The 26,295-nt window shown below is 48.3% G+C and overlaps 1 protein-coding gene across 8 annotated transcripts in view; it reads left to right on the top strand.

Moving 5' to 3' along the window:
• Positions 1 to 26,075, top strand: part of LOC117581113 (amyloid-beta-like protein) — a 46,424-nt gene extending 20,349 nt beyond the window's left edge. The window contains exons 2-11 of one of the 8 annotated variants that reach the window (XM_034268031.1): positions 9,565 to 9,735; positions 20,838 to 20,976; positions 21,124 to 21,342; positions 21,413 to 22,146; positions 22,237 to 22,377; positions 24,290 to 24,439; positions 24,586 to 25,331; positions 25,395 to 25,539; positions 25,609 to 25,788; positions 25,867 to 26,075. In XM_034268031.1, the coding sequence (XP_034123922.1) occupies positions 9,565 to 9,735; positions 20,838 to 20,976; positions 21,124 to 21,342; positions 21,413 to 22,146; positions 22,237 to 22,377; positions 24,290 to 24,439; positions 24,586 to 25,331; positions 25,395 to 25,539; positions 25,609 to 25,788; positions 25,867 to 25,974 (2,733 nt within the window). In that variant the 3' untranslated portion in view covers positions 25,975 to 26,075. Of the gene's footprint in view, positions 1 to 9,564; positions 9,736 to 20,837; positions 20,977 to 21,120; positions 21,343 to 21,412; positions 22,159 to 22,224; positions 22,378 to 24,289; positions 24,440 to 24,585; positions 25,332 to 25,394; positions 25,540 to 25,608; positions 25,789 to 25,866 lie in introns of all 8 variants that reach the window. The other 7 variants (XM_034268024.1, XM_034268028.1, XM_034268029.1 and 4 more) reach the window with 7 other exon arrangements.
• The last annotated feature ends 220 nt before the right edge of the window (positions 26,076 to 26,295 follow it).

Below are 26,295 nucleotides of genomic sequence, written 5' to 3'. Positions count from 1 at the left end.
AAGCTAATATCATGACAGATACACACACACACACATGCAGGATGCTAGTATAAAGATTGCACTTGATTGTTCTCAACAGCTCTAGGGCCACCTGCCACCTGCTTGAGTTTTCTGCAAGGAAATTCTATTCTCATCCAGAAAGGGCATAAATTATGCACACTGAAATGGCTGTTGTCTGTGCCATTGTTGTAGGTGCTATTGTTGCTTCTCTGCGCTGGCTCCTCGGTTATTAAATACCGGATAACGAACAGGAAAAGACGAGCAGCACGAGCGGGGGCAGGAGCAGGAGACGCAGCAGGATGTGGGCTGGCAGATGCAGCCAGCCAGGGAGCCAGCACTGGCTTCAACTTTTCTCCGATGATTAAGTATTCGTTCGTATGGGTTAGATACATAATATCTGAAAATCTTATGCCCTTCCATCCCTTACCGCGAGGTGAGAGTGTTGTGTGTTGTCTGCTCTCTGCTGTCTGCCTGTGCCTGTGTGTCTGTCTGTGTGTGTGCTAACAAATTGAAAAAGCTTTCCATTTGGCTTACGCTCTTGCGATTAAACTGAATGTGAGAAAAGGAGTGAAGATGGTGGCTGAGGAGGGGGTGTCTTATAAGAGAAGTAGAATTAGTCGCTGTCCGTTGGAGCGTGTCTTAGCAGGGGCCAGGAAAAGTTTTTCCACCCCCCCCCCTTCTGCCATTCCACTCTCTGGTTGCTTTCTCTGGCAGGCCATTAGCTCCAAGTGTTGTCGAAGTCGCCATCTTGAGGCACGCACGAGGAGTCATCTTCTGGCAGGCCACCGTCCCACACTCCGCTCTCTGGCTGTCCCTTCCTGAGTGTCTTCTGCCTGGATATTGCTACATGAGCTTCCAATTTCAATTTGCTGGCAACACGAGGCCAAAAGTTATGCCAAAAAGTATGCAAGCAGCACACACATGCAAATGCCTCACCCACACACACACATGAACATGAACATGCACATGCACATGGCACCCGTTTGGCGGCATGGGCGTGACTGACTTTAGGCTGCCGTGTTGCATATTGTGTCCTGCTGTGGGGCCAACGCGCTGCAACGCATCCTCGTGCCCTCGGGCCGAGTCACTTTATTAGTTTTTACAGTTAATTGAATTGCAATGGCTGCCCTACCCGAAAGTATGCAGCCCTGCTGCTCACTCTCTCCCTCTCTGTGGCTGGTCCTGCTGATCGTCCTGCTGGCGTTGCTTCTGTCCACTTAGCTCCCATAATTTGTTGATTAGTTTTTTGTTTCGGCAGTTTTATTGCATTTTACCCCGTGCCACACACAAACACACATAACACGCACATGTGTGTGCTTGGTGGCCAACTGTACTTGGCACACGGCATGGTACTCTCTCTCTCTCTCTCTCTCTCTCTCTCTTTCTCTCTGTCTGTCTGCCCAGTCAGTGGGCAGCGTGTAGGCGTTTTTGGCTTCGGTTTCGCTGCCTTGTTTGCATTTTTTTCATCCTCTATTTTTTGCATAGTACAATTAATCATATTTATTATCAAGCGAACGGTTTAAGCCACTGCAATTTGTGGCCGGGATTATAGTGCTGTTAGACAGAAATTTTCACGTGGCTGTTCATGTCCGTTCCACGCTCTCCACAGCCATAGCCACCGAACTTCCTGTCTTCCGGCTGCTTTCACGCGCATTAATGTTGCGTAATTTTTGTTGATTACTCTGCTGATTCAGCGTTAATTTTGCAGGCAACTTGCGTTGGGTGGGCGCATGGAGCAGCAGCGCCCATGGAACAATTTTCTGATGGGCAAGTACGCTGACTTTTGGGTGATTAATAGAGCATACAGATGCGTAAATCGTATTGAATTGGAAGGATTGGAATCGGGCAAAGCAATGCATTGGAATGGCCCTAGTTGAAATGTTCACGAAATTAAATAAAATGCAGTTAAGCAAAAGCTCTCAAATGGCAACTGTGTCTCCTCCCAGCTATATCCTGCTCTCGGCTGCACCTTTTCACATTTTGCTTGCCCTGCTTCAGCCTCGTTTTGCTGCTCCAACTCAAGTGTCCACTTGGCTCTCTTTCTCCCTTAATTTGTTATAGCTCTTGAGTGTTCTTGGTCTCATTCGTTGCCTACTTTTTGTTGAATTGGCAAAGTTATCGCTTCACATTCAGCCATTACAAATGAGTTTCCAATTGTCATCTGGCGCCATTAAACGCACTCTTACACCGCTCGCACTCAATTAGCTGCATAGGGAAAAAAACTAAACTGAAATTAGATGAAGTGAAATGAAATGAAGGAAACGAGTTAGTGGCTGGTGGGGTGGTGTTTGATCTGCAGTAAATCGACATATAATGAAGCAACCCAAGAGCCATTCGATTCGAGGACGAGCGAGAGCCAAGCTAACTGCAAGTGGAATGACCCAAATTATCTGGACGGGACAGTAGCCGGAACCGAACCAAATCATTCAGCAAACTAGGTGCAAGGAGAACGAGGCAGAGGCAGCGTGTGGCCCATCCTGAGTAATTTCATTTTGGGGCCAAAAGTTCTATAGTTGAAGAGCTGCTGCAGGAGATAGATACGGACATGGATACGCTGAGGGAAGGGGCAGAGGGGAGTGGTGGGGGAGTGGTGTCAAAGATCAGGCCAATGGCTATGCAAAATCAATTAGATGTGGGGGGTGGGGCTATACATAGCTGGGGAATGGCAAATGGAAAACTCTATGGGCAAAGCAGTTGCACGACAAAAGTGCAAAAATGGAAATTGGAAATGGCATTGAATCAATGATGAACTGGTGGGCAATCGCCATCCAGCTGAATCTAGTCCAATAGCCGACGACGACCAGGATGCTGTTGGAGATGATGATGATGAAAGTTCCGACTGCCGATTCCAGCAGCAGCAGCAGCAGCAGCAGCGCAGCTTATGAGGGAAGCTCCATGCTCTAGTGGCAGGTCCTTGCCTTGGGCAGGCACCTCCCGCAAATGTAATTAAAAGCGCTTTCAAAAGCATCAATTAGTAGTCCACTCACACACACACACACACACACACACATGCAACGAGAGACACGACGCATACTGCTTGTCACGTTGCAAAAGTTGAGCTTGAGAAAAATTGTGTTGCATACTTGCAGGCACTTTTCACAAAATTAATTTCAATTTGCATGGCAGTGTGTGCGTGTGTGCGTGTGTGCGTGTGTGCTCTGTCAAAGCACTTTTCTGACTTACCTGAGAGTGGGAGCGGGCGGGAGAGCAGTCGAGCAGTCGAGCAGTCGAGCAGTCGAGCATCTCGAAGAGATGGAGCAAGAAATGAATAAATTTTTAAGATTTTACTTGCTGCCAACTTTTGTGCTTCCCAAAAAAGTTGCACGTTTTACGTTTTCCTCTGCTACTGCCACTCTTCGCTTATTTCTCAAGTTTCTTATAGCAGTTGAAAGCAGCTTTCGATCTGCAGTTGTGTCTGTGTGTGTGTAGCGAGGAATTCAACACTCACAGACACACATTTGAGGCCAAAAGATGGAGGGCAGAGAGAGGCCAAGGAAAACACAAAATGCCTCATGGCCTCACACTCCTACACATGTCCAGTGGCAGCCACCAACCCTCCTTGGCAGTTGCAGGCAGTTCCCTCTGTCTGCTGAGTCATCAACGAACAAACAACAACAACATCAACAACGAACAACAATGGCCACATCGCTTTTGACACTCGAAATTGAGCCACAAATAAACGGAACGAAAAAATGGCAAAAACCAACAAAGAAGGATGGGGAAAATGATGCAAAAAAAGGGAAAACGAAACGAAACGAAAGGAACAAAAAATAAGTTAAATGGCAAAAAGCGAAGAAAATGCACAAAAGACAGCAAAACGTAGAAAACTCATAAATAATAGCCAAGCGACACACAAGACTGGCTCTCTCTTTGTATACACACATACATGTGTGTGTGTGTGTGTGTGTGTGTGTGTGTGTGTGTGTCTCCTCTGGCCATAGCTATAGCCAGCCAGCCAGCTCCCAAGCAGTCACACTGCCAGCTCCCAAAGATGGAGCAAACGTTTCCTTCCATTTGCCCAAACTTTGACTTACTTCGAGCGACACGCTACTTAGGCAACACTGCCACCCCCAGCCCCACCCCCACCCCCACCCACACATTCCCGCCTCCTCCTCCTCCTCTCATATTGGCTACAGCACTTGCTTGTGGCTATTTTTCACAATTTGTTTTTTCATATATTATTTTGTTATTTGGGTTCTCTCTTTTTTGTTGGACTTGCTACGTGTTCTTTGTGTGGAAGCGGGGTAAGCAGGGTTCCATTTCCCACTCTTTCCTCTGTGGCCCCTTTCCTTTCTTACCTCCTTGCCGCCCTGTCCATTACTTCTGCTTGGCCGTTGGCCCACAAAAAAAAAAAAAAAAATTTAACATGCAAAGCATAATTCGTGCAGAAAGGTGGCACAGGGGGCTACACTTTCCAGCCACAACTCGTGCATACAGTACGTACAGTGTGTGTCATAGCTGTAAGTTAAGCTGCAGCTGGGCTTAGGGCTACCATTCGAAGTATCGATTGTGTTCATTTTCATTTTAGACTTGGAACAGATTTAACTTTTAAAGAAACTTAATTATTATTTATCCTTCTGATACTCTTGGAAGCTCTTCAGATTACCTCAAAGCCTCCAACCCATGAGGCAGTATAAAATAATTCCAATCAGAGAGAATGGGAAAGGGACAGGGGGGAACTACCATCAGTCGGAAGCTCTTTGTTGTTGTACATTTCCACCGATCAGAGCATTTTGTAATTCCTCTTTCCCTGAGATGGTAAATGGAAAAGCATTTTTCCGTTTTATTTTGCATTAAAATTCTATTTGTCTCCAACTCACATTAAGCATTATGCTGGCCGTGGGTAAGACGCAGAAGTTTCGGGCAGGCAAAACGGGCAGGACGAACTTTTTCTACGTGTGTTATTATAACGCAATTTTCTTTTGTTTGCTTCGCTTTGCTGCCATTTCCGTTTTACTCCTGCTGCCCCTCTTTCTTCTCGCAAAGTTGCTATCCACCATTTTTCAACTTTGAAGCTCTCACTCCCGCTCCCTCTCAAGTGTCCTGTTCTGAGCCTGATTCCTAGAGACCGCTTTGCCGCTTGCTGCTTGCTGCCTGTCGCCTGTCGCCTCTCCCTTTCCTGGGACCTGGCTCGGCCGCTCGGCTGAAATTAAAATATCATAAATTTGAGTTAATTACGGTCGAGTAAACATTAACATAATTGTGTTTCTGTCGTCTCTCTCTCTGGTCGGCCCCGCTTTCACTTACGGGCTCCTCTCTCGTCCCGTCCCGTCCCGTCGCTGCTCTGCTTCGTTTCGACCATTATAAGTAGCCCCCAAAGTACTTATTGCCTCGTTTGCTTTGCTCCGAGTAGCATTTCCATTTCCATATATTGTACATCTTTAGTTCCCCACTCCAAAATGCTGCAGCATTAAGGGAAGAGTCTTGAGTGGGAATATGGAATGCGGTTTGATCTTTTGTCAATAGTCAACTTGCGAGAGTATCCAACAAGCGTGAGGCCTAAGTGCTCCCTCTTTTCTGCTGTCTCTACACTTTCTTTTGGCTTCTCTTCGAATGCATTCGAATGCCGCAACGTGTTCCGTTGCATACTTTTCGGCGCTGGCGCATATTGTTGACTTTTTAGTTGGTCTAGCAACGCCGAGCATTTTGCGCTGCAGCAGTTAATCAATGTCCATTTAGTGCCCTAAAGCGGGGCTTTTCTTTCTTTTTATTTTGCCCAAAAACCTGTCGCCTGGCCACGCCCCTTTGGGGGCAACATAGGGAGACACACTCATGCGTGCATTTGATTACAATTTGTCGCCCTTTCAACTTGTTCAGCAATCAAAACGCGGATGCAGTGGGGGAGCGCAGAGTGGGGAATGGGGAATGGGGAATGGGCTGCCGTGGGGTGTTGTCATGATTGCCATTCAGCAACAACAATTACACCAACGGAAGCAGGAGAAGGCGAAAAAAAGAACAGAGACGACAGCTGCAGACGGAAGCAGAAACAGAAGCGCAGCAGGTGGAAGCGGGACTGGCTGGTGCCTGGCTGTTGCCTGGCTTGTGGGCGCGGCCTGGCTTTTGCTGTGCTGTGCTGTCCTGACAACTTGCTGCCGTCGGCTGTTGCACATGCAACACGGCTACCCACCCACTCATCTCCTACTCTTCCATGTTGTTGAATGGGATGTTCGCGTTGCAATATTTCCCTTTGTCGCTTGTCACTTTGTCGGCATCTGTCTGCCCAGTCTGTCTCCCTGTCTCCCTGTCTCCCCGTCTCCCCGTCTGTCTGTGAGTCTGCTCTTGGCGGCAGTTGAATACAAATTCTTTGATTTCAACCCAAAGACAGACGCTGCAGTCATCCAAGATTATTGTGGGGCATCCTTGAAGCAACTACAAAAGGATAAACTGTAACTTATGTGTGCCTGCCATCTCGTTTATGCTATCATATTGGAGTAGCCAAAAAAACCTGATATTCCGCATAATTGTCGCAGGACACAGCTGCGCTCGCTCTCCCGCTCTCCCGCTCTCTCTCTCACTCTCTTTTGCTCTATTTCCCTTGGCTTACCCATGCATGGGAAATGATTTTTCATGGAAGCCGCGAAGTCCGCGACTGATTTGGCTGCCAAATGGAGGTCTCACCCAGGTCTCTCTCTTCGTCTTTTTGTGAGTTCCCTTGCGCTTTCCTCTCGATCTACATGCATGTACGAGCTTGCACGTAGCTGTTCCCCCATTCCCCCCTCACCCCTTTGTCTTTGTTGTGTTTGTCTCTTCCACCTCTCTGTGGAGTCTATGCGTCCCTTTATTCCTGTCAAATTTGTCATTGTGGCTTTGTTTGCACATTGCGTTGCCATGGTTAGCGACATTATTATTGCCCCACTCGGCACGCCCTCAGGAACACCCTTTCTGCCCAGCTGTAACCCATGCCACACACACACAAACACACACACACACACACACTCTCTCGTTGTTTGTTGTTTGGCATATGCCATTGTTGGTGTTAGTGTAAACAACAGCAGCAGCAGTAACATTGGGGGCTGGGGCGTGTGCAGTGCTGAGGTCCTGGCCCCAGTCCCAAAGCCAAACAAAATCTGCATAAGCAAACACACACACACACACACACACAAGGGGCAATGGCCCAAGCATATGCAAGTGTGTGTGTGTTGTTTTGGTTTTGAATTATTAGATTGCCTGGAAAAATGGCTGCCCATACTCTCTGCACTCGCCGTCTCTCTCTCTGCCTTTGCTGTCAGGCTGAGGCAGCTGAGGCAGCTGACAAAAGCTTCACAACCACATTGGCGCCTTTTTGCCAACTTAATTACTTTTGAAATAGTTGAACGCACAGCAGCAGCAGCAGCAGAACACACACCCAAACACAGAAAGAAACAAATGTGAGAAGCAGTGAAATGGAACAGGGGCAGAGCAGAGCAGAGCAGAGCCTTCAGGCTACGTGTCGGGCTATAATATAATGCATATTTCAGTCTTCAGTCTACAGTCTGCAATCTGCAGTCTGCTTGGCAACCGGAAGTCGGCTTTAATGAAGTTTTACAAGTATCCGTTACTTTCGAAGCATGGAAATGCGTATGTGTGTGGGTGTGGGTGTGTGTGTGTGTGTGGGTGGGGGGTTGCATGTGCAATGAATATGAATAGCATAACTTTGTTCGCTTTTTCATTGCTGTTGGTGGTTTGCACGAGCGAGTGCACGTGTACGTAGGAACTCTGGGAATTTGTGGGATTTTCCATCAATAACCATGAATATTGATTAGGGCTGGGGGGAAGCGAGCGTGCCAGTGCTGGGCCCAGCCCTTTGCTCTCTGGCGTTGATGTGGTGTCTCCAAGGCAATCTTTCATCAGGTAAGCCTCCATCAAAGCTAAAGATAGTTTGGGGATACATTTCAGCCCTAATTCCCGCACTCCCGCTCTCCGCTTATGCTAAATGTGCAAGAGAAATAATGAAAGGATTACACCCAAGACTTTCCGCCCAACTATAACTTTCTATATTTGTCCTGGCAGTGGAATTAATAATCCCAGCGAGTGAAAGATTACCAACCAATTGTGCAACGTAAATGGGTTTCCCTCGAAAGGAAATGTACAATGGGAATGTATTAATGCCGCTCCCTAGGGGGAGTTACGTTTTAATTGGACCCACCCAAGATATTCACGTGGGTAGATGGCATCATTAGGTAGCAGCAGCCATCCCACCTCCCAGTTAAGGCTTAAGCCCCAAGCCCACTTCGATGCCAACATTATCCCTGTAGGTGCGTGAATGATCCAACGAATTCTGCGCATCGCTTGCATCCAGCGAACATCCTAGGACAATGCAGAAAAGAACTGAAATAAACAGAACAGAACAGAACAGAACAAAGGCAAAATCCTGGACTGGGTAATCTCACTCGCAGCCGAAGCGAGCCTGTGCGCATTTTGATTGTGCCCAGGCCCCCCGTTCCTCAAAACTGTAACAAAGACCACGGGACTTAAGCCCCTCCCTCGGTCCAGATTTGCAGATTTGCAGGACACCCACAGGGCCAGAGCCAAATATAAATGAGAAACTGTGAACTAAAAGCAAATTCAAGAGCAAAAGCAAGAGCAAAAGCAAAGGAGCGCAGATCACAGAAAATACGCTTATTGTTCCAGTCCCAGTCATAATTGAGAGCTGGAGAGAAGACTTTGATTGCAATCAGCGTTGGCATTGTCTCAGATCCATGGCGTATTAAACGCCTCTCTGGGCTGACGATGGTTCGGATTCGGAGCTCCTTTCGTATGCTCTTATTCTCTACCATTGTCTCTGGTGATTATCCCTTTTCATGGCTGGTGCTGGAGCTAGAGCTAGAGCTAAAGTTGTATTCAAGTTGATGAATCAATGTATCAATTGATATCGTTATGCATAATTTGCCAGGACATTCATCATCTGCAGCAGAGAGGACGAGGGAGAGAGACGTGGGACTTGGTCTGGTCTGCTCTGGACTGGCCATGTCATGTGGTAATGAAGCGTTTAAGAACGGCAGGCCCCCTGCCTAATGACAGCCATTAATTGCTCTTTGGCACAGCCTCTCTCTGTCGCTCTCTCTCTCTCTCCTGCTTTCATGTGAGCTCTGCTCTTGTGCCGTTTCTAATCTGCCTCTTCAGCCTGCTACTTCCCTTCCCTCTTTGCTTTGCTATTCTCTCTCGGCCTGTCTTGAGCCTGGAGCATCATTTTTTATTGCTTTGTCACGCCTCCCACGCACACACAGCGACAGAGAGAGAGAGAGAGAGAGGCTGGCGGGGGGTGTTGCCATTGCCTCAGGAATGTGGGATGTGCCTGCACAATGTGGCGTATGATTAATGTTTCTTGCCATGTCTTTGTGTACGGCTCTTTGCCTTGTGTGCTGGCGTGCTTCTTGTTGTCTTGTCTTTTGCTATGTTGACACACACACACACACACACACACGCACACGCACACAGCAGTCAGCATCGAGGACACATGTATCCAGGCATGGCTGCTGGCATTGCGTATACGCATTTCGACTGCTGCTTTCGTCAATTAAAAAATATTAAATCAATTTCTGCAGCATTTACTTATCTCTGCATTGCTATTGTTCTCTCTTGCAGGGCGCCTCGCCACGCTGGGAGCCGCAAATAGCTGTGCTCTGTGAGGCTGGACAAATCTATCAGCCGCAATATCTGTCCGAAGAGGGACGCTGGGTGACGGACCTCAGCAAGAAGACAACTGGCGCCACATGTTTGCGTGATAAAATGGATTTGCTTGATTACTGCAAGAAGGTAAGTTGGGGGGAGGAGAGTGAGGGTAATGGTGCACGCCACATAATGCGGTAGTGGCCCACCCCATTCCAAGCCCCATGTTACATTTGATTGAATTGAAGGCAAAAAGCCAAAGAGGAAGCCGCATGAAAAATTTGCAATTTCCATTGCACTTTGCATATGGAAAAGTTTCTTTTATTCCTTCATACCGTGCTGGGGATTGCGCATTCGCCATGTGGTCAGCCAGTCGGAGTGGCAAGCCAAGGTATCGGGCGGGGGAGCCTCATTTTACAGGGAAGGCTAACGCTCAACTGTGGATCTAGACTGCAGCAACAGGAGCAGCATATACACATGAAAAAAAATAAAATGAAAATGTTCAAAGAAAACCAATAAATCAAAAGCAGCCAGCAATGGTTGGGTAGTGGGGCAGGGCCAGGGACAGGGACAGGGACAGGGACAGCCGCTGGGGAGTTCTGAGTGGTTCTGGGTGTATACATATACATATGTATGTGTGTCTGTGTGTGGCATGAACAATTTAATTTGCGCTGCGTTGAAAGCGTTTACATTGAGACAACATTAAACGGCACTTCATTAATTTTCCATTTATTTTCGCTTTTTGCATCTCCTCCAATATGTTGCATGTGTGTGTGTGTGTGTGTGTGTGTGTATCTCTGTGTATGTGACATCCCTGTCAGCGCTGTCATAAATTGGCATTCCATAGTCAACATTTTGTCCTGCTGTTCCTTCTGCTGCGACTCTTTCTCTTTGTCACTCTCCCTCTCCCCAGGCTCACAGCCTTTTTGCTTTTTTAATTAAATTTCTCTTTTGACTCGCGATGGCTAATGTAACCGAGGATGCTGCTGCTGCTGCTGCTGCTGCCTCTGATGATAATCATGGAGCAGCTTTTGTTGTTTTATCATCATCATCGTCATCATCGTCAGAGTCGGGGCATCGTCAAATGTACAATAAATACTCGTTGTCCATAAATATTTACATCTCATTGGCATTTCTCTGTGTGAGCTGCTCGCTGTGGTTTGCCTTTCAACCACCTGCCTGAAATCAGATCACAGCCAGCAGTTTTCCATCTCTTAATGCGAGTTGTTATTGGCTCTTTGTCAGATTTAATTCGCTGTAAACTTAAAGACCAAGCAGCCACATCAAAAGCTCATCACGGGAAGAGGGCGGAAGGCGGGAGCAGCTTAAGGCAAATCCATGAATGAAGCCATGAATCATGTATAAATATTCTCCCATTTATCAGTCATTCCCAGCAGCCTGTCATTAGTCATAAGCTTTAGTTGGTGCTTCCCTTTTGGCACACAGCTTCCTTCCATGAAATTCTCCATCAGTATGCCTTGACTTTAGCTTCAATCAAACCTCAATCGTATCCCATTTGCAGTTTATTTAACCAGTTTTCGAGGCAGTCAACAAAAATTGATTTATTCATTGAATTAAAGCAAAATGGACGAGCAGGTGGAAGCTGTGCGTCGTGTCAATGCGTGCCGCAAGAATAACTATGCCGTTTTGAATGTGCCACAAACGGCCACGGATGGGCAGATAAATCGGGGCCTACAGACAATTGTCCCGCGTGGTGCAACAACTACGACAAGCCATTGCCGCAAACATAAGAGGCCATGGCAATAGTTCATGGCAACGCAGTTCAATCAAAATCAATCAACGATCGAAGTTTGCAGTTGGCTACCAATTCTTCTGCTACGACAACGCTGTGCTGATTGTAACCATCTTTATATTATAGCCTGGAGAGTACCAGCAAGTTCTCAGTCAAGTGTTTGACCACCAACAAAAAGATTCCCTACTTTGTAGGACGTCATCTTTCGTGCTTCTCGCGATATTCCGCCATGGGCAAGAAGTGGGAGCACGATATTGAGAAGAAGTTTCTTTCCATGCCAACGGATAAATGCAACTTGGAAACAAAACTTATCCGTGAGCAATTCTGGGTTTCCCTCATGCAAAATGCTCGAAAATTATGGAAATCCAAATGTTTATAAATTTTGATTCTAATGCTAAAAAAATGTGATTTTCATTACAATTGTTGGTTAATTATGTGTTATTAATTGAGTTAATGTTAACAGAGCTTGAGGGACATGCAGCGCTGATTTCTGGGCATACCTTGCTGATATTTTGAATGGTAATACTTCTCACAGTCTCTCTTCTCTCAGTTACTTCTCACCCCAAGAGGATGTGTGAATGCCGGAGCGGAAGCCTCCGCTACCCTCAAAGACACCAACCTTGGCTACTTTATTGTTTGCTCGTTGAAGCACAAATGCACACCAGATACTCTTGACATCAGCATCCGTTTACACAATTAACTCCCAAGCAATTAACTCGGTCAAGAAGCAGGCAAATGCTTTTGGCAATTCCTAAAGGGCAACTTCATTGATGCTCAGGTGTCGTAGGTCTGTGGGCTCAAAGGCCATACAAAAGCAGTTACAATGTGGTTAGGCGTTTGGTTTGGTTTTGATTTGGTTCAAGGTTGACTTTGGCTAAGGTTGGGGTTGCTGTTCGGTTTTGCTTTGTGGCCCAATCATCATAGCGTCATCTGGATGCAAATAATGAGCACGACGAGCTGTCAAAACTGTCGCATTTGAATCTGATAGTCAAATTGCAGGACTCCGGTCTCTGTGGTCTGTGGGATTGGACTCTCACTCTGACTCTCACTCTGACTCTGACTGTGGTTCTGGCTCTCTAGATCTGCTTCTCATCCTGCTCATTGTTCTGATTGTCGCTTGCAGTTGCTCTTGCCACAACATAAATTATACAGAAATTATACAGAAACACACACACACACACACAGCTACACTTTCAAAACATATGTGTGTGTGTGTGTGTTGCATGTAAATGACAAATTTTGTATTGGTGTTTCATTTGCATTTTTGCATTTCGCTTTTTCCTTTCATTTCAATTCATTTGGTATCCACTTTTAGTCCGCGTGTGTCTGTATCTGTGTGTGTGTGTGTGCGTGTGTTGTTTTCTTGTTGGATATTTTATGTAACTTTTGCTCGCGATTCATTCGTTGCTGCTGCTGTTGCCATTGCTCTTCATATTTAATAATTATGGTAATTTATTTATTATTAATGTCGCTGGGGCAATGTTTTTGATGCTGGCCCCCAGGGCGGTGGCCTCTCTCTTTGTCCATGTCATGTCATGCCCACTCGTTGCGATATGCAATAACATCGTAATTAAAGACAACAGCCGCCAGTAGCCATTCGAATCGAATTGTACATTCGATATTTGTTTGGATGTACTCTCAGTGTGCCACCATGTTGTATGCGTCATCCAGACAGAGGATGTGAATGTTGATGTTGCGTGGGTGCTTGATGTGCCCCTGGCTAAGCGACTTGTTCAGCCTTGCTGACCACACACACACACACACACACACACACACACACACACAGCTTCTGATGATGCTGCTGCTGCACGTTGCACGCAATTTTCAATTCGCGCCGCTGCCCCATGAAAAGCCTTCAAAGCATGGCGCACCACTAACGAAGGTCCCGCCCCGCGGCCTGGGCACAGGTCCAGCTGCAGGCCACAGCAAAGGCAAAGTGCCAGCGGCAGGCACTGAGTTTTTCTCTCCATTAATGTCAAGCATGGGATGGGGCAGTGGCAGCATCAAAGCCTGTACCAGAACCCCCTTAAGCCTCCCCTTAAACATTTGGGCAGGGTAAATTTGGCTATTTGCGTGCAGTTTTTTCACTCACTTAATTCACACACACAAACAGATCCCCAAGTAGTGTGTGTGAGAGCGAGAAGAGCACTCTACGCGTTCCATTCCACTCTTTTCGTCCACACGCCAGCAAATAAATCAGGCAGCTCCGAAGTATTCAACAATTTCTTTTCTCCTTTTTTATTTTCTTTTGCGCAACAGCCTGAAAAAATATTTTAGTTGCCCCGGCAGCCCCTGCCCCTCCCCCACGCCACACCATTTTTGTTGTTGTTGCTCTACCTTGGCGCTCGACGGGCAAAGAAATTAATTAAAAGCCTTTTATTGTCCTTTTGTCCATCTACTCGTGCCCACCACCCATGCCACGGCAAAAGCTGCTGCGCTCTTTGCTGCCTGCCCCTCCCCTCCCCAGCACATAACATATTTATGTTCGTATTTATTTTATTCTTTTTAATTTGTTTTTTATTTTTTAATTTTTGTTTTTGCCAGTTTCAGTTCCAGTTTTCATTTCGCATTTGGTTTTGTTTTTTTTCTCCACACCCCAAATTTTGGTGGCAACTCAAATTTCAACGAATCTCCAATGTCTGCCGCTGGCCGCTGGCCGCTGCCCGAACTCTCGCGTTTGGCCCGCTTACTCTGCAATTCAAATGGAAATTAATTAATTTGCTGCCAGTGGGCCGGCGCCCTGTTTGCCTTGCGGTGTCAGACTTCAAAATGTTGCCAGCTCTGTGTTTATTTGACTGACCCAACGCTCCTTCGCTCCTTCGCTCCCTGCAATTGCTAGGAAAATCCCCGCTATGTTTGCCTGTTTGCCTGTTTGACTTGGCTAATGAGTTAAATTACATGTCCCTTGGAGTGGAGTGAAAAGTTCCACCCATTCCAAGTGCCCAATGGATGTTTGTGCTGCGAGCATCAAGCAACTGACATTTCTTCCGCTGAATTTGTCGAGCAAATTTGGGGCCAAAACTCCGCATTAATAATGATAAATTGAACTTGCTGGATGGAATTCAGGACGAGTGGCTGTCCCTCTTCATTTGAACGTGTGGAGAAGCTTTTCTGCATTTTACAGACATAAATTCCCATATAAATTCAATTAGCGATGCGATGCGGGGAATGCGGAGGGTATATGTAGATGCGGGGAGGCGACGCATGCGGAGTCCGGTTGCCTGAAGTGTAAGCTCATTTTGTGGAAAATCTCATTAGGGGCCACTGGACGAGGGCACCACGCAACCGCGGACCAGAACGTTAATTAGGAATGCCTTGTAATTGAATATCCCCCGAAAAGCATTTACCCCTTCCCCCAGAATCAGTCCCCCTCCCCCGCACAGCTGCCTGTGTGTTGCTGTTGGCTGTGAAATTCCTTATCAACGAGTCATTAGTCACGGCCTTTGGACTGGCCATTTTCTTGCATTGATTTGGCATCGGACATTGGACATCCCGCACGCTTCAGCGACTCATCTTCCATTGATCGCTCAATTAGCAGGAGTGAGTGCTCTCCCCCTCTTGCCACTTGGCCAAAGGAGAGTCTCTCCTCGTCTCTCCTCGTCTCGCTTTTGCATGCCAACTATTCAGGCAAAGTCGATGCGCTAATTATACGCTGTCAGCGTCTCAATTCAATCCGATTTGAGAGCAATCTCATAGCTCATTGCTTCAATTTGTGATACCATTGATAGGAGTGTGTGCTGTGTGTGTGTGCTGTGTGTGTGTTGTGTGTGTGTGCATTCATACATGTAGACACGTTGCTTGAAGAGCTGCACAAACAGGACCGCTGCAACAGCGATGACTCAATTGCACTTTGCTGTTGCTGTTGTTTTGTTTGTTGTTTATGCATAGTTGTATGCTGACTGGGTTGGAAATAGTTTGCGGATCATTTAGGCGACAGCGAGTTGGGCGGAGGGGCTGCAGGGGCGCTCCTTGTAATTGCCACTCATCTGAAGTTGCCTGACGCCAAAGCTGACCCCATACTGATGCTGATAACCACACCTGGATGCTGATATTGATGCAGATGCAGATGTTGATGTCGATGACTGATGCTGATGCTGATGGTGATGCTTCTACTTATGTGGGTATGGGACGGCCATGCCCTGCTTCTGCTCCTCCGTATGGGGGTTTGCTGTTTCTGTTACTGATGCGGTCGCTGGTTGCGGCTGACAGGTTGAGCCACTCACCGTTAAAGGACACCATCGGCGTCATCAGGCAGCCAGGCAGCCTATGTTTGAACTATGTTTATGAGTCGGGCGGAGGGGGAGGCCGTGGCCCATAATGGCTGTATTGAAATTCAGTGAACAGGCAAAAAGTAGTTTAGTCGCTAAATAGTTTAGCCAACCATTCAGGCCAGTTAGCCCATCTGCCACGAGTGTGTCTCTCGGTGTGTGTGTGTGTGTGTGTGTGTGAGTGTTTGTATCCAGCTTATGGCTTAATATAGTTAGCTGGGCTTCAGTGCCCATTCAGTCGCTGAGCCAGACACGATGCCCGGACACGGACACGGACACGGACCCGGACACAAATGGGTCCCGTTTTGGGGCCCAGCTAAGCCGCTCGCTTAAATGCTTTCAAAATTGCAACCACCAAGAGAGGCACATCCTGGCCACTGACAATGGGGTCCCCTGGAAGCTGAGAGACAACTCCAGCGATGGGTGGCTGTGGGTGTGCCCGGACCTAATTCAATTGTTTGTTATGTTACACTGGACATTTCGAGTTAAATGGTTGGCCCCCTGCCACACACATAATGCCCATTTAAAGGTGATGTATGTGGTGCGGCCCATTTGGGGATACACCAAGGCCCGAGGCGCGAGGACCGTCAGCTGTGCCACGCAGCAAGGGGAGGATGGTTGTGGCATGCTTTCAGCTCGTCTCTACAACATTAAACAAAGCATTAAAGCACATTCGAATATAGTTTGAGCATAGCTCTGGGCTCTGGGCTCTGGGTTACGCCTTAGAGTGGCGCACTAAATCCCACGCATACAAACATCGCAAATCGCGCATTCAAAACGAAATCCAATTTTCACGGCAACAACTGTTGCCATGGCACAAAGTACAGTCGCAATTACATGGCATTAGCTCTTAGTGCGTATCATCGTAATTGTGCCAAGGGGGGTGCAGGTGGGGTGTGGGGCTCTTGTTGGATCTGTGTCCGCATTCCAGGGGCACACGCAATAAAACAGAAGCCAAGCACTGAACTGACCCCTACAGCAGGTGGCCAGTGGCCAGTGGCGAGTGGCGAGTGGCGCAGGGAACCTTAAACACACATTTGGACACGACAACGCACACACAGACACATATGTGTACACAGCCATGATGGCACCTTAAAATTGTGTTGACTTTTTACCAACGCAAAAAAAGAAACACAGAAACTTTGAGCTGAACCAAAACCCATCAAGTCATCAAGTGAGGAGGCTTTTGATACACTTGGCCAATGCAGAGAAAGATGTAGACACTCGTGAGACCTCAGCTCCATGAGCTACTGCTTGAAATATCGAATGAAGTTTTGTGCTCCTGCTCCAACTGATCGGAAAAATAAATGTATGCTTATGTAGGCGGAGCTGCCTCCCTTTAAAGAAATAAACCAACAAGGAGCAAAGGGGGGAGCAATGGCTGTTACCCCAAACAGTAACAACATTTAACCTTTTTGGCCCTTTACGGTGTCCCTACGCCTTTTACTCTTTTTTCTCTGCACACATGCTGCGGCTACGGGAGTGTGTGTGTGTGTGTGTGTGTGTGTGTGTAGGTGTACAACTGGGCGTATGGGAAATTATTTTTACAATTTCAATGTCAACATGATGGCGGCGAGGAGCAGGCGAGGCGAGGCGAAGAGCAGGCACGCGCGAAGGCCAAGTGGTCGTAGAGGGGCAGAAGGGGAGTGCAGAAGGGGTAGCTGGTTGTAGGTGGGGTGGGGCTTTGGTGCGGTTTGCCTTAGTCATTGAATGGAATGGACAAACGCAAAGAGAGCCTGCGCTGTCGGAGGAGTCAACTAAAAATACGTATACGCAGCGTGGCCACGTTACAAACTTCTTTCACTCGGAAACGGAAGCTTTGACTGGGCGGAAAAACGAAACGAAACGAAACGAAACTAAACGAAACGAAACTATATGAAATGAAGGGGGAAAACGTGTGCTGTGTAGGTGCTGCCAAGGGGCTTTCGGCCAAACTTAAATTAAAACAAGCTCAGCGGCCTGTGCAAACAAACGCCACGAGGCATGCCACCACAAGCCCCTTGCCACCGACAACTTCCCGTCACTGCAAAGAAGGCTAACAAAAAAAAAATGCAAATAGAAAGTTTTTACAAAATGATTTGCCCGAGCACGCACCAGCAGAGTGCCAAGAGAGAGGGAGGAAGGAAGAGATTGAGTGAGATGCTGATGCTGATGCGGATGGCAATGGCTGCGGCAACGAGATGCTGCTTGCCGGTGGCCTCATGTCAGTGCCACATTAAAAAATCATTTTCAATAACGCGCTCCACTGCCGAGCGCAGCAGAGCAGGGACTTTCTCATCCTCATCCACATCCACATCCGCATCGCAATCGCCATCGTCATTGCCCCGTGCACCGGGCCCCCTTCCGTTGCACCATTGGGGCTCGATTGTTTGCATTTGGCATGCATTGACTGATAAAGCACACATGGGAGCTGGCTCCCACCTCCACATTCTTATATAAAGATCTTATCCGGTTTCGTGAGGAGGCGCTGTCGAAAACAAAAAGTACTGCCAGTCGCTCTGCTGTTAGCTGGATTTGTGGCGCTCACGTGGCATCTTGATCGTATTAGGTACAAACATAAGTGCGGCGGGGGGGGGTTACTTTCCATTTGGAATCAATCAAATGAATAATTCTGCGTCTTGCATAAGAACCAGCCGGCCAGCCAGCTAGCACTCGCATCCAGAATTTGGCATGCCACAAGCTGGCAAGGATGCAGAATAAAAGCTGAAGGCCAGCGATTACAATGGCTTGATGTACATGCGAGTACTTGCCATATCGAGATACCCGCCACAACCACCGCCGCTCAAGGATTCCTATGACACACCCGATGGACAGCAACAATGGTTTGGCAGTGGGATCGCGAGCCGTGTGTCCTGTTTCCATTGCTATTCCCATGTGCCTAGTGTGTGTGTGTGTTTTGTGAGAGACTAAGCGAAATGTCAAGTTTAATTGTTTGTCTGTCATTAGCGCACACACACAACCACACACATGGTCGTACCAAAGGGAATGTGGTGCAGCGGAGCGAAGATTTCTCTTTTTTTTGCGCTCACTCTCTACTAATTTTATACAATTAAATTTGCTTGGCTCATCCTGCGTGGCTACGTGTGCTTGTGTGTGTTTGTGTGTGTTTGTGTGTGCTTGTGGGTGGCTTAAACAAAAGAATCAAATGCTGTTACAATAACTTGAGCTGCGTGTATTTGCCGCAAACTCTCTGAAGCGAGCCACTTAAACAGCCTCACGCTCGGTTGAATATGTTTTGATTAAGCCAAGTATAACGAACACATTTGAGCCTGGACGAGGCCAGGACGCACAGAGAGAGGTTACATGCTACATGCTACATGCTGCATGCCCATGCCACATGTTCATACTCATGGGTTATACGAAAGCGAGTCTCACTTTCCACAGATGTCGGTTGGGTGTGTGCTGATGTGCTGGTGTGTGGCACGTTTATATACTCCAGCGACCAAGCGACCAAGCGACCAGGCGACCGGGCCTACTGGGCAACCATCGACCGCTCTGGACAGGCACTGGCACTGGGCCGTGTGAATGACATGACGTCGTCGTTGTGGCCACCTCCCGCACTGCCTCTGCCACTGCTGCTGCTGCTGATGATGATGTGCGTTTCTTTATTTTTAAAGCCCACTGTTTGTGAAGTAGGTGAGAAGTGGGCGGCGTGTGGCAGGCACTAGGTGCTTGCCCGGGGGGCATGGCTGTGTGGCTGGCACGCACGCAACGCGAGGCACACCACCCAAATCGAAAACGCAGCTGAAACACTGTGGATGGATGGATGGGCTGCCCTCGAACCGAGCCACTCGCTGGACTTGTGTTATACTTTCATCGAAATATTTGTATGCATTTCGAGTGGGGTCCAACAGGCCCTGGCAAGTCGGTTGTAGATTTAACAAGCAATAATAACTGTTATACAAAACTGTTATACAGAAAACTGTTATACAGAAAACTGTTATAAAACTGTTATACAAAACTGTTATACTACAATTATTTTCAAAACTGTTTTACTAAAAAGTGTTACAGCTATGATAGCTGCTAAACAAAACTGGTATACGCTGGTATAACAGCATTTACATCTATTCCACATACATCCACGAGTATGTTTACCCTTTAACGGGCTTTCAGCACTCTCAGATTTGTAATCCCTGTCTGTGCAGGCCTCACCACTGTGCCAGTGTACATATGTTCCGTACGAGTATGTTCATGCACAGGCGGCATATGGAATGACCACGGCACAAGGCCTTGCCAAGACTTTTTGTATTATGTTTTTGTTTGTATCCTGATTTGGGGGCAGGGAAACTGTTGAAGGGGGGCGGGTGGTCGGCCACGCGGGAGGCTTCAGAGGAGAGGAGGCCTTTGGGGTTTGGGGTTTCGGTTTTCAGTTTGACTTGACATGCATCAGCATCATTATTTTGTGCTTTTAATGTTTTATTTAGCCTGGTTGCCAACAGCAATGTACTGTTCGGAATGCGTACGATGGGTAGGGGAGTGGGCGAATATGTGTGGGGATATTTATGTACGAGTATGCGTGGGTGTGGGTGTGGGTGTGGGTGTTGTCTGACCGCCCTGCCTGCTGTTCTTTGGCAGTTGCAAAGTAAGCGAGTGTTGCCTACGTGCCGTTTGCACTCATTGCTTTCACTCTGCCTCCTGCCGCCTGCCTCTTGCTTCTCCCTCCCTCCCTCTCTCTCTCTCTCTGTTCCCTCTCTGCCCCTGCTGCTTCTCCATGTGCGCCATTTGCAACGAAGCACTCAAACAACATTTAAAAAGGCCTCATTTTCATGAGCCTCTCTTCGTGTGTGTGTGTGTGTGTGTGTGTGTAGTGTATGAGTGTGTGCCACTCGGCACATAATTGTTTGAAACAAATGTAGTGCACACACACACACACAATGGATGCACACACACATACACAGAGATAGAGAGAGAGAGAGGGAACAGACACAGCATGTGGAGGGATATTTTATTAGGCCATTCAGTTAGTCAGTCATTTAGTCAGTCAATCAAACGAGAGTCAAGCAATTAAAGTTTTACTGGCCATTGTCGGAAGGCAGGAGCAGTCGCAAAAGTTGTGGCGGGGTGCGCCCCTCGAACAGAGAATCCTTTCAAATAAATAAATGCCCCGCCCCACACCATGCCACATGCCACATGCCACATGGCAACTTGCTTAATAATGCACAGAACGAGGGCGAAGACCAGCCTATATTCAGTTATTTCAAATGCTCGAATCGTTACCCATTTCGCAGGCCTATCCCAATCGAGACATCACCAATATTGTGGAATCGTCGCACTACCAGAAGATCGGTGGCTGGTGCCGCCAGGGTGCTCTGAATGCGGCCAAGTGCAAGGGATCCCATCGCTGGATTAAGCCATTCCGCTGCCTGGGTGAGTACCACGCAAGAAGCCCGTCCATCGGTTGCTACCATCTGATCCACTTGTGCTCTCCACACGCAACACGCAACACGCAACACACACACCGCACCACGAACATTCCCTCTTCGACGATGATCCCACAACGTTTGGCTTCAGAAGGACCATTCCAATCGGACGCCTTGCTGGTGCCAGAGGGCTGCCTCTTCGATCACATTCACAATGCGTCGCGCTGCTGGCCGTTTGTCAGGTGGAACCAGACGGGCGCCGCTGCCTGTCAGGAGCGTGGCATGCAGATGCGCAGCTTTGCCATGCTGCTGCCCTGCGGCATATCACTGTTCTCCGGCGTCGAATTTGTCTGCTGCCCCAAGCACTTCAAGAGTGAGTCGAACCATCCCATGTGTCCCCTACGAACCCCAAGTCAAACCACATTTCTTTTGTGCTCTTGCAGCCGATGAGATTCATGTGAAGAAGACCGATCTGCCGGTGATGCCCCCAGCACAGATTAGCAATGCCAACGATGAGCTGAATGCCAATGAGGAGGATGACAGCAACGATTCAAACTACTCGAAGGATGCCAACGATGATGAACTGGACGACGAGGATGATCTGATGGCCGATGATGAGGAGGACGAGATGGTAGCCGACGAGGCGGCAGCGGCTGGCGGCACTGGTTCAAGCTCTGGCTCGGCTGGTGATGCCAGCAGCGGCTCCCTGGACGACATCAATGCGGAGTATGACAGCGGCGAGGATGGCGACAACTACGAGGAGGATGGGGCCGGCTCCGAGGGCGACAATGACTCGGATAACTGGGACCAAAACGGCAGCTCCAGCGGCGCCAAGCCCGTGGGCCTCAAGGTACCCATTCTCTCCATGGCCGCCTCATCGCCATCGAGTCTGCCTGTGGGCCCCGATGGCCTGCCCGGCAAGGCACCCCTAAAGCCCGACCAAGTCACACGCATTCCCATCTACTCGCCGGCCCAAGCTGCCGCCAAGGATGCGGCAATCAGCAATGTGAATCACATTCAGCGATTGGCTGCCGCAGCCGCTGCTGCCGCTGCCGCTGCTGCTGCTGCTGCCGCTACGTCTGCTGCTGCTGCTGGGGCACCACCGTCGACGGCACAGCCCACCTCGGATCCGTACTTCACCCACTTTGATCCGCACTACGAGCACCAGAGCTACAAAGTAAGTCAGAAAGTAAGTGTTTATGACGAGGGCGCAGGTTTATTTATCGATGCAACACAAAACGTATTCTAAACAAAGGAAGCCCAACAGCGCCTTGAGGAATCGCATCGCGAGAAGGTCACCCGTGTGATGAAGGACTGGTCCGATCTGGAGGAGAAGTATCAGGACATGCGGCTGGCCGATCCCAAGGCAGCGCAATCCTTTAAGCAGCGCATGACCGCCCGCTTCCAGGTTAGTCATCTTCATGTGACGCACTCATCACTCTGTCTCTCTCTCTCTCTATCTCTGTCACTCTGTCAGTCTCTCTATCTCTATCTCACTCACTTGCACCACTTGTACCCCTCTGTCTGTAACTTTGACTGCCTGCTTCTCTCACCCATGACCTCCTGTATCCTCCCTACTCTCTCCAACCTCTCTCTCTCTCTCTCTCTCTCTCTCTCTCTATGTATATGTATATGTATATATCTCTGCATCTGCATCTGTATATGTGTGCGTGTATGTGTGCGTGTGCAACAGTGGCGTCATTTTGGCAAAGGGATCAATATTCGCTACCATTGCTGATCGATTGGCAAGACGTTGCTGTGATCCGTATCGATTAATCGACATCGCTGAAGGACTGCCACTGTTGCACGCAAGCCTTGTAACTTGTATCTAAACCATTTGTAGTATCGTACCCCCCACATCTTTGATTATCGTTTCATTTTGTGTTTCTTCCGATCCTGTTTTAACCCATTATCGTATCCATGCATCACGTATCGTATATCGTATATCGTATATCGCTTTCTACTCTCTCTCTCTCTCTCTCTCTCTCTCTTTAGAGTAGTCTATCTCATTGTGTCTCACATTTAGTTGTGTGTTTTTCATTGTAACTCGCCTGCTTTTCATTTTTCATTTTGCCACTTCTCTCGACACCACCATCCCGCTCCCGGATGGTCGGTCCTGGATGCTGGATGGTGGCAGAGCAGCTTGTGGCTTGTGTGTGTCTTTCTTTCTTTCTTTCTGTTTTCTGTTCCTTTTATTGTGTATCCATATGTATGGCAAATGGGAGCGAAAGAGGCATCAGATTGTAATCATAACAGCAAAATAACAAATTACCGTAACGATAATGCTAATCTAACAACAAATTACAAATTTAATACGCGAGAGCAAACATACAACCGCTACATAGTACAGCAACAAACAACTAATACCTAGTACTTACCTAATACATACTCCAAATACAAATACAAATACAAATAACTAAACTCCAAAGTGCTTTTGTAGTTGAACTGATTGATTGGCTTATACTATACCATACATACCCATACATACCCACATATAACCAAAAACCCACCCTTAACCGTACTCGTACTACCATAGTCGTACTACCCTTTAATCCGTAATCCTTAGCTACCAAAATAGTGCCTACACCCAGACCCAAAGCCCCACGAACTCACAGAACAGAACCGAAGCAAAACTGAACAAAAACCAAACCAAAACTGAGCCAAAACCCGAAACAGAATTGATCGAATATTCCCTTCTGGCCCGCTTATTCTTGGGCTCGTATCTGTGTCTGCATCGTCAAATATAATCCCAAAACTGCTGCTTACAGAACACACAGTGCATCCATTCTGCATTCACCTGTGTATATATGAGTATTCCATCCAGGAACAGACATCCATCGACTGCTGACTGCATCAATCATTTGAGGCCTGCACATTGCACTGCACTCTCGCTCTCGCTCTCCCACCTCCCACTCTCTCCCGACCTCGTTCTCTCTGTCTCTGTCTCTCCCCTTCTCTCGCTGTCTATGTCTTTCTCTATGCAGCACCAGTTCTCTGTAGCAGCACCAAACATTCTACGACATTCCACTGGCATTCCAGGCATCACCCCACCAACGCTAATGACAATAATGACCAACGGACACACCACCCCAATAGCCCACCACCCAACCACCCAACCACCCCACCACCCAACCACTCCATATACGAACGAACCACTGAATATGTTGAAAGCTAACTGAAAAAAAATACAAACAAAAGAAATCTTAAGAACCGTTCAAGCGCGATCGACTTATTGTTATCGATCGACGGCAAATTCTCCCATGCTGATAATCTTTCTCTCTTGGTGTGCAATACGTCTTTATATGGGAATGTAATTTTAGACTTCTGTTCAGGCACTCGAGGAAGAAGGCAACGCCGAGAAGCACCAACTGGCCGCCATGCACCAGCAGCGTGTCCTTGCCCACATCAACCAAAGGAAGCGCGAGGCCATGACCTGCTACACCCAGGCCCTTACCGAGCAGCCACCCAACGTGAGTACAGTACACACACACACACCAGCTGCAGCTGCAGCTGCCACACAAATTGATTTGGCAAGAACTCCACTCTACTCCATTAACAAAACAAATCCCTTTTTGGACATCATTTTTTGGGTTTCTTTGATTGATCTCCCGGGTAGGCCCATCATGTGGAGAAGTGTCTGCAGAAGCTGCTGCGCGCCCTGCACAAGGACCGAGCCCATGCCCTGGCACACTACCGTCACCTGTTGAACTCCGGAGGACCGGGTGGACTGGAGGCAGCTGCCTCAGAGCGGCCACGCACATTGGAGCGTCTGATCGACATCGATCGGGCTGTGAACCAGTCGATGACCATGCTGAAACGCTACCCGGAACTGTCGGCCAAGATTGCCCAGCTGATGAATGACTATATACTGGCACTGCGCAGCAAGGACGATATTCCCGGCTCGTCGCTGGGCATGAGCGAGGAGGCAGAGGCGGGCATACTGGACAAGTATCGCATCGAGATTGAGCGCAAGGTGGCCGAGAAGGAGCGCCTGCGTCTGGCCGAGAAGCAGCGAAAGGAGCAGCGTGCCGCCGAGCGTGAGAAGCTGCGCGAGGAGAAGCTACGCATGGAGGCCAAGAAGGTTGACGATATGCTCAAGTCGCAGGCGGCCGAGCAGCAGTCCCAGTCCCCGTCCCAGTCCCAATACCAGTCCTCCTCTCAGTCCCCAGCCCAGTCGCAGGCACAGCAACAGCAGTCGCAGTCGCAGCAGCAGCAGCAGCAGCAGCAGCAGCAGGACAAGAGCATCAACAGCAAGGAGCTGGGCATTGATGGTGGCCTGGTAACCGCCTCCAATCTGAATCTCGACACTACCAAGAGCGAGAAGGACCTGGCGGATGCCGAGTATGCCGAGGCCACTGTCAGGTGAGTTTGACCCTCTTCTCTTCTCTTAGTGACTCAAAGACTGATCTCTCGCTCTCACTACAGCACCAAGGTGCAGACTGTGTTGCCAACGGTCGACGATGATGCCGTTCAACGGGCGGTGGAGGATGTGGCTGCTGCCGTTGCCCACCAAGAGGCCGAGCCGCAGGTGCAGCACTTCATGACCCACGATCTGGGCCATCGCGAATCGGTATTTGAGCTGCGGCGACAACTCGTGCCGCATCTGCCTAAAGCCTATCCTCTCTCGTTCTCGTTGCAGAGCTTCTCGCTGCGCCGCGAATTCGCGCACGCGCACGCGGCCAAGGAGGGACGCAATGTCTACTTTACTCTCTCCTTTGCCGGCATCGCCCTAATGGCGGCTGTCTTTGTGGGTGTGGCCGTTGCCAAGTGGCGAACATCGCGCTCGCCGCACGCCCAGGGCTTCATTGAGGTGGATCAGGTGCGTTCATGGATTGAACGGGGAGAAAGTCACCTCACGACTGATATTTCAACTCTCTCTCTCTCTGTCTCTCTTTAGAACGTGACCACACACCATCCCATCGTACAGGAGGAGAAGATCGTGCCCAATATGCAGATCAATGGGTATGAGAATCCGACCTACAAGTACTTCGAGGTGAAAGAGTAAGCGTCCCCAGCGGCAGCGTTAGAGCAAGCGAGCGCAGGGGAGAGCACGGCACATCAACAGCAAAAAGCAGAAAAGCAAAAACAAAAGCAGCAGCAGCAAAACAACAACAACAACAACAACAACAACAACAATTTCAAAGAAAAGAAAAACTTAAGCATAATATTAAACACACAAAAGAAAATGAGATGAAGATGAGGCAAAAGATGATGAAGATGAGGTTTTTTTTTCGTCAAAAGGAGCGCAGTTCCAATAAGAGATAAAAGCAGTTAAGAAGGAGAAAGAAAGAGTAGAAAGGAGCAAGAGCGGTCGTAAAAGTGGAAT

The sequence above is a fragment of the Drosophila guanche genome, unplaced genomic scaffold, assembly GCF_900245975.1.
Source record: "Drosophila guanche unplaced genomic scaffold, DGUA_6, whole genome shotgun sequence".
NCBI classification, from domain to species: Eukaryota; Metazoa; Arthropoda; class Insecta; order Diptera; family Drosophilidae; genus Drosophila; species Drosophila guanche.
The sequence above is the reverse complement of the archived record's forward strand: the minus strand, read 5'-3'. Positions and strand labels throughout refer to the sequence as shown.